The 8,678-nt window shown below is 40.7% G+C and overlaps 1 protein-coding gene across 1 annotated transcript; it reads left to right on the top strand.

The window, feature by feature from the left end:
* Nucleotides 1-6,425: 6,425 nt before the first annotated feature.
* On the top strand, nucleotides 6,426-7,403 carry LOC119062090 (olfactory receptor 52B2). Its single transcript, XM_037162926.2, has one exon. The coding sequence runs from the start codon at nucleotides 6,435-6,437 to the stop codon at nucleotides 7,401-7,403; it is 969 nt and encodes a 322-aa protein (XP_037018821.1). The 5' UTR covers nucleotides 6,426-6,434.
* The last annotated feature ends 1,275 nt before the right edge of the window (nucleotides 7,404-8,678 follow it).

The raw sequence follows: 8,678 nt of genomic DNA, 5'->3' as shown, positions 1-8,678 counted from the left end.
TGGTATAAGCCAATGTCAGGTGCTGTCTATATCTGGCTCCTGGCTGTCTTTTTAAAGCTACAGGTGGTCCATAGTTTGTGGCTGATTCCTCTAGGCTTGGCTGCTTCCATGTTAGGCCAAACTGCTCTGTAAAACTGGATTTTTCCCTTTTTATTTTTAAAAAGGAGAGAAACATTAATGTGTGGTTGCCTCTCCTATATCCCCTGGCCTGCAATGTAGGCATGTGCTCCGACTGGGAATCAAACCAGAGACCCTTTGGTTCGCAGGCCTGCACTCAATCCACTGAACCACATCAGCCAGGGCAAAACTGGATTTTATTAGCACTGGGTCCAGGGGTATGTCAGTAAATGTCCCAAGTTTTCACAGGATCCACTTCTGCCAGTCTCTGCCTGCTGGCCTACTGTCAATTGTAGACTAGTCACAGGCCAGACTATATCTGGAAGGGCTCCTGGTGGAAACAAGGAGCAGTGACTTTTGGTTCTTCCATGGCAGATGCCTTTCAGACTTCAGGGGAGATGGTGGCTTTGTTCCACTCCCCCAAGCCACTAGTCTGAGTCTGTCCAGGATTATCTCTCTTACTCAGCTGGGTGGTGCCCCTAGCAGTGCTCCTGAGCCCAGACTTTGGGTCTGCTTGATGTGGGGAGTGTTTCTGTGACTCCCCCATGAGAGGGGAGCACCAGTCTGTTTCCCAGGATAATGTATGGATTGGCTACACCCTGCTGCCAGTCTCTGACCACCCCTGAGTCTGTTTATGTTGCTGTCTCCTCAGCAAGGGCCAAGATGCAGGATGGGAGAGAAGGCAGGAAATGCCCCACTCCCCAAATAAAACACAAACAAAACAGAACACCAAGACAGAGCAAAACTGAAGAAGAACAACAGCAAAAATGTGCTGAGTGGAACGATGTTAGTGTTCAGATGTTTTGGTGAGGGGATTTCTGTGGGGGTGGGGAGTGGTATCCCAAAGGGTAAGTCAGAAAACTTTTTTGACAAATGCAGACACCGCTGTAACTCACATTCCTTTCAATATATGTAATACTCCCATCAAAGAAACTGTCTTCTGCTTCCACCAGTGCCAGCTTAAGTTCTGTCTATTGTAGACCTTTCTGTAAATAGAATCATACAGTGTGTGGCCTTTTGTATCTGGCCTTTTTCACACATATAATAATTTTGAGTTTCTTCTGTGTCGTTGCATGTTTTAGTAGTGTGTTCATTTTAATTGCTGAATAGCATTGCATTGTATGAATATATCATAATTTGTTTATACATTCTTCTTTTGTTGGACATTTGGGTTGTCTCCAGTTATTTTGTCTACTATGAATTTAATTGGTATAAACTAAGAGTGGAATTACTGGGATAATGTCTTTTTTTTTTTTTCCTTCTTGGGTTCCTAACAACTTCTTTGCTTTAAAAGCTACGAGATGAGTTGGGAAGAATTATTCTCTTCCCACCATTGTTAGAGTACTTTATTTAAGGGCCCATAGGAAGTGAAATCTGTTTTTAATGGTGTAAAAAATTCAATCAGCCATTCATTTACTCAGTCACTTTTTTGTTCTTGAACTTATGTTGAGTGATTGAGCCTGCAGGGTTGCTTCAAAATGATCCTTCTCCCTTAATCAGTGTTTCTGGACTGAGTTTGAACACTTTGACATGCTCACCTGAGGGCTTTTATTTTCTCTCCTAATCAGCTACTTAGTCTCTCTAACCCCCTATTTTCTCATCTGCCAAATGAAAAGATTAATAGTGCTTTATCTCATTTGTTTTTTCTGACAATTAAATGAGAGAATTTGTTAAACCCTAACATAGTGACAGATGTAGTAAAGACTCAACAAATATGAAGTGTTTTATGTTATTATTTTATTGCTAGGACTTCTGTCATTGCTCTCATGCTATGTTTTTGAATGTTTTATGTGCATTTTGTCTGAAGCTACTTATTACCTCTAGAGTTAGTGTTCCCTCTTGGCATTAGAAATTTCATTTATCCTTTGGCTCAACACTCAGTGATCCCAGGGGTAGCTTTGGCACCTGCCTCCAGAGGAAGAAAGCATGTTTGTTAGCTTGTCTGTCTCTCAATATAAGCACCATGTATGGGTCAGGAATAGTGACACGCCTCGTGCCACTATGATCAGTCCCATCTTTCTTCTCATTCCTCTTCTCTCAGAACAAACAGAAGTTTTTAGCCCTTCTCCACCACTTCCTCAATCTTTCAGCTGATTCTGTGATGTAGTAGGTGAGTTTAAGAGCATTGATGGTGGCAAGAGGAGGGATTGGCAGGAGTGTGTGTTTGTGTGTGTGTGTGTGTGTGTGTATTTAGGAGTCTGTATAAAGGACAAAGATTAGAGCTGGGAGAGAGGAAATGGATATGTGGGAGAAAGACAAAGGATAGTGAGACAAAAGATGAGGGAAGGATTGCAGTGTAACAGAGAACAGCGTGAGGAGTATGAGCACGGGGCGGGGGGATTCACTGGGACTAGGAGGATGATGCTGGTTAGAGGTAGAAATGAAAATGCAGAGGTGGATCAGGAAAAGTACCAGGAGAAGGTGAGGGAAGAGAGACTTTTTAATAAAATGTTTGAGTGCAGTTCAAAGAGCAGTCAGGATCTGACTGTACCAGGGCAGGAGCTTTCAGAGGGGGCTATTCAAGAAAATGGCCCAAGTTTTGATTACTAACTTTTGCAACAAACAAATCTGCTAGTAAAAGGTTAACTTTCTAATTCCATGGTTTATTTGTTCAAATATTTCCTAAGTACCCACAGTGGGACAGACTCTGTGCTTAGGGATGTCAACTCCCCAGTCCCAAAGTGGGGACTGCTGAGGAAACTTTCTTTTGATCATCTGGAAATCCTTCTTGTTCTGCCTTCCATACTGCATTTTGTAGAACTGGGATAGAGACTGAGAGAAGGAGAGGTTGTGCCTTGAAGCTGGGGTTCTCTATCACATTGTCATCACACCATAGAAATAAGTAAATGATATTCACACATGACACACCACCATATGCTCCCTCAAATTTTGAAAAAAATCTCAAAATGTTTATAGGGGGTGAAACAAATGGGTAGGTGGAAATTTTTTTTGAGATGTTATTTATTAAAAAAGTGAATCACTATTGAGGGTGTGTCAGTGAATTAAGGGTATTTCAGTGCCTTTGTAGTATAGAAAAGACTGATTTTAGATTATAAAACCATTTCACATGCTGCTTGGAATGTATGTGAGCAAGAGTAAGGTTATTAGAGATATAAATTTGAATTTGCTCCATTTATGAAAAGGGCTTATTTACTAATTTTGGTAACTTCTATGTTATCAGAAATACATTTCTTGTGATACATTTCACAACAAATCCTTTCACATATTGTGCTGCAAACAGAGGCCACCCTTATAGCCTGGGGTGGGGGGGCAGGCTATTTTACCCATTAGGGACATGGCTTCAGTGTACAGAGCCTGTGCATTTGTAGAGCCCAAGAGTGGTGAAAAACATGAGATCACAAGCACATGTACAAGGAAGATGGCAAAATGAAAATAATACTTGTTTAAATAAATGTCTAAATAATACAACTACACGAAAAAGTAACTGACCATGCCTATATAGTTATGTAACAATTATGTTTGAAGTGGGTTGTCAGTACACTTGAATATGTTGTTATGATGTCAGGATTAAAATTGTATAAATACGCAAAGGGCATTACCCTAAAGAGGGAATGGCCATAATCAAAAAATAGGGTTGGAACTCACAGGAGGAAAAGACACTCAGAAGAAAAAGAGAAAGCAGAAAATTGAAGAAGCAATTCCATTTCTCCTTAGCTTGGACCAAATCTTCCCTATGATTCCCAGGTCTCCTTGGATCTACAGCTGAAGCTTTGAGTCCCATTGCTTCACAACATTTCAGTCTGTAAATAGTGGAAATACTTTCTCCTTGTTTCTGTTGAGACAGATGGCTGTTTTCAAAGCATCCAAGGGAAGCCTTCCAGGTAGTTCTGACTGAAACTAAGTTAATCACTGGTGGACTTGCCTGGGGCACCAACCAAAGCCTTTAGGTCTTGGTTCTGAGATACCAGATCCCTTTGAGGGATCTGTTTTTAGGGTATTTTTGTCTTTTGGGGGCACTTTTCTCCTCCCTTTCCCTCTTCTTTATTCTTATGAAAGGAATTTCCTTTGATCATATTTGGATGAAGAGTAAGACTTAAATGTTGCTGAATATTCATTGAGGTGTTTTGTCTATTGGTCAATAGACCAATAGGATAATGGCTAAACAGGTTTATAAATAATAACAGCAATAATAATAACCGACTATTAAAAATGGCAATTCATATGAATTGACTCATTTAGCCCTCTTAATTATCTTGTAGAGTTTACTGTTACCCACATCTAACAAATTAAAAGAGGGGGCATGCAGAAGCAGGGTAACTTGCCTAAGACCATCCAACTAGTCAGGGAAGAACAGGGCCATTAACCCAGGAAGTTTGGCTTCAGAACTGTGTCCTTACCAACTGTATGTGTCCTCTCCCACTTAGCATGGATCCTTGCCCCTTCCCTATGGTTCTCCTTTTTCTCACTCACCTGGATAGTCTCGCAGGACTGTGGGAGGTACTTTCTGTGAGACTCTGAGTTTACCCCCTATACCTGTGACTTTATTCTCTTCTCATCCATGACTCTTTCCTAAATGAGTCTAGAACCCTCCTGCTGAGAACCCTCAACAGGGCTGAGATGGAGGCCTCAGAAGCCACTGAATGAAATAAAAGTCCTTCACACAGATAGTAACCTCCTTATCAGAACCTCATTAACAGCCATCTAGGTCTTGCTGTTGTTAGATGCCTTTGGTGTCTTTACTTTTGAGGTTACAAAATATCATTAGAATTGTAAGAAAAGTCAGATTTGTTTTTATGAGGACTTATATTAGGCATCTTGTACTGAGAAGTGTTATGTAAAAGGAAAACAATTTTTTTTTTCTGATGGAGTTTTGTTTATATAAATTTGGGGCAGAACAAGACTACCAGTGGCCCTTCTTCTCAGTGGTTATCTCAGTAAAGCCCAGTCTCTTCTATAAATAAAAGATAAATGGATATTTAAAATATACTGTCTGGAAGGATGTCAAACTATTAGTCACCTGGTACTCTTACTTGTCTGAATCTTGGCCTATCACTTTCCCTATACCTACCTGGAGACCTGTTGCTCCCTCCCCACAGCCCATCATGCTCTGGGAAAGTGCATCAACATTGAGGCAGAAGGATGGACTCATAAACTGGGGTTTTCATTCCTTTGGATGCCTTTCTCCATGGGGTCCTCTGGACACCATTATCAGTAGATCCATCTAGTATTTATTTGGTATCTTTATACTCCCAATTCTCTCCTTGTTCTTTCCTTGGCCCCTTTTCTCCATGTTTCCTTCCAGAGTCTTAATCACTCATGCTTTCCCTAGTCCTGATAGCTGACAGATATTCTAGAGCTTCAGAAGCAGACAAATCCTACCTGAGTGGTGGGAAGAGCCAAGGCCAGATGGTCTCTAGGATTAATTCTTCATAGCAGCAGGGAAACCTAAATCTTTTTGAGGGTTAAGAAAAAAACAGGGAGGAAAGGGGGGTTATATTAATGAAGCCAGAAGGGAATGTATTGATTTCCTATTCTTAGAATAGTTTTCCTGGGTGGTTCTTAAGGGTAAGGAAATCTTAAATACAAACTTTACAGAACTATCTTGGGAGGAGCATGAGAAGTTCATGAACAGGCAATGAATATGGTCCTTCTCCATTTCCACAGCTGCTCCATTCCTCTCAGCCTTTAGAGAAGATCTGAATCTGGAACAGTGTGGAGAAACATATCCCTTAGGCTCCTTCTCGATTTCTACTTGATGCTCCACTTTCATGCACAGGGAGTCACAAGTGTCCCAGATATTAGGCAAGTCTCATGTGAAATGTTCAAGGTAATAACCAGATAAATTTAGTGTAATTAAATATAATCAAGTTAAAATATAGTTTAGCTAATAGGTCTTCAGGAGGGAGATATGTTGTTGTGGATGTGGGCCATTACAAAGTTGTTTGTCTTAAGGAGGTATTTTTAGGTTAAAATTTGAATAAGCAGAAGTGGAAGAGAAGGGAAATTCATATAAACACAGAAGGAGCAAAATCTTAGAGGGAGGGAAAAGTACAATATGGGTAGGGGGGAAAATGCTGTTTGTGTGGAAATGGTAGAATGAGGTCAGAAAGGTAGGGTGGGGCCAAACTTTGGGGGCAGAGTGCTTGAAGTCAGGCTGAAGCATGAAGGGCCAAAGGTCATTTATACATTCAAGTGAACATTCTCTGGAAGGACTTTCCCCTGGAGAATTCCACAATTTAGAAATACATACTACCTTTTGTGATTTCAGCACACAACCAAGAAATGTTTTTGTTCTTATCATTTTCAGCAGACTCATCAACTTTTAAGTTATTATAGAGAGGACCCTAAAGTTCGTCATGACTCACACCAACCTTACCATCTTCCATCCTACAATTTTTGTCTTACTCGGCATTCCTGGGTTGGAGGCATATCACAACTGGCTGTCTATACCCCTCTGCCTCATGTATATCACTGCAGTCCTGGGAAACAGCATCCTGATAGTGGTCATCATCAAGAACATTAATCTTCATGAGCCCATGTATTTTTTCCTTTCCATGTTGGCTATGACGGACATCATGCTGTCTACCACTACTGTACCCAAAGCCCTAGCCATCTTTTGGCTCCATGACCATGATATTGCCTTTGATGCCTGTGTTACTCAAGTTTTTTTTGTCCATGTGATGTTTGTGGGGGAGTCAGCGATCCTATTAGCTATGGCCTTTGATCGCTTTGTGGCCATCTGTGCTCCTCTGCATTATTCAACAGTGCTAACATGGCCTGTTGTGGGAAGAATTGCTCTGGCCATTGTGATCCGAAGCTTCTGCATCATCTTTCCAGTGATTTTCTTGCTGAAGCGGCTGCCTTTCTGCCGGACCAACATCATCCCCCATTCCTACTGTGAGCATATTGGAGTGGCCCGCTTAGCCTGTGCTGACATTACTGTTAATATCTGGTATGGTTTCTCAGTGCCCATTGTCATGGTCATCTTGGATGTAATCCTCATCACTGTGTCTTACTCGCTGATCCTCCGAGCAGTGTTTCGTTTACCCTCCCAGGATGCCCGGCACAAGGCTCTCAGCACTTGTGGCTCCCATCTCTGTGTCATCCTCATGTTTTATGTTCCATCCTTCTTTACCTTACTGACCCACCGCTTTGGACATAACATTCCTCGACATGTGCACATCCTGCTGGCCAATCTTTATGTGGTGGTGCCACCAATGCTCAACCCCATTGTCTATGGTGTGAAGACTAAGCAGATCCGGGAGGGTGTAGTCCACCAGTTCTTTGACATCAAGGCTCGGTGTTGTGCTTCACCTCTGAACTGATGGCTTCCCATGAATTCCCCCTTCCAGCTTTACCAAGGAAACTGATGTGAAATACAGAGATTTCCCGAACTGAGAGGGATTTTCCTTCTCTTCCTCATTTTCTTCCTTCTTCTTCATCTTCCTCCTCCTTCAATTCTCTTTCTTTTCCTCTTACAGCTCTTCCTCTTTGCCTTTTTTCTGTTTCTGTGTTTTTTCTATCCTCTTTTCTTCTCATATCTATCCCTCTCCCACAACCCATAAGTAACAACTGTTCATGCCTCTGATATGAACATTTGGTACTCAGTGGACCAGATGTACTCCAAAACAAAAGGAACTGAACAGCACATAAAGTAAATTATACACAAATGGATTAAAATAACTGTATATTTGACATCTGAAGGGATTTCTGTTTTTTTATCCCCAAATGTGCATTTATTCTTTGTACAGATTCAAGTAGCTCTCTCTCTATTTCTACAATAGCAGATATTTTTTAAAAACAGCCAAGCATGCATGCCATTTAGCCATCTGGAAAAGTTCTGTTCTTTCTTCAAATTTCAGTTGAAGAACTGCCTTCCCTGAGAAGTTTTTCTTATTTTTTTTCTAGGTAATCCAAGGCTCCTATGTTTGTCTATTGCATCTTGTATAAATCTCAAAATACATGTGATGAGTTATAATGGGCTGTTTGTTTATTTGTACTTCCAATTGATTATAAAGTCTTAGAAACCAGAATAGTGTGTGTCATTCATATTTGTACAAGTAGTGTGTTATACAATACTTAGTACATCATAGATGTTCGAGAGATGAATGAGAGCACAATTACCTCCTCAAAGTTAAAAATGCATCTCTATCATGCACTAAAATAATCAGCTAAATTTGTCCAAATACTTAGTGATCAGTAAACCAGTTCTTCACAAAGACAGTATATTATGATGGAAGCAAACACCCTGCTGATGGCAGTGTGTTTTACTCCAGGGAACAGACAAGAGCGGTAGAAATACAGGGTATACTATTTTTTTTAATTGCCCTATTTTTTAAAAAGATTTTATTTATTTATTTTTAGAGAGAAGGGAAAGGAAGGAGAAAGAGGGGGAGAGAAATACCAATGTATGTTTGCCTCTTGTGTGCCCCATCAGGGGACCTGTCTCGAAGCCCAGGTGCGTCCCCAGATTGGGAATTGAACCAGTGACTCCTTTTTATTTTATTAATTTTTTTCCTTCTTTAAAAAAATTTTTTTTATTGATTATGCCATTAGAGTTGTTCTATTCCCCCCTTCATTCCCTTCCACCCTACCTCCCC

Source organism: Artibeus jamaicensis, unplaced genomic scaffold (genome assembly GCF_021234435.1).
Source record: "Artibeus jamaicensis isolate MK-2021 breed Jamaican fruit bat unplaced genomic scaffold, CSHL_Jam_final contig_2962, whole genome shotgun sequence".
Lineage (NCBI taxonomy): Eukaryota > Metazoa > Chordata > Mammalia > Chiroptera > Phyllostomidae > Artibeus > Artibeus jamaicensis.
This window is presented reverse-complemented; position numbering and strand designations above follow the sequence as displayed.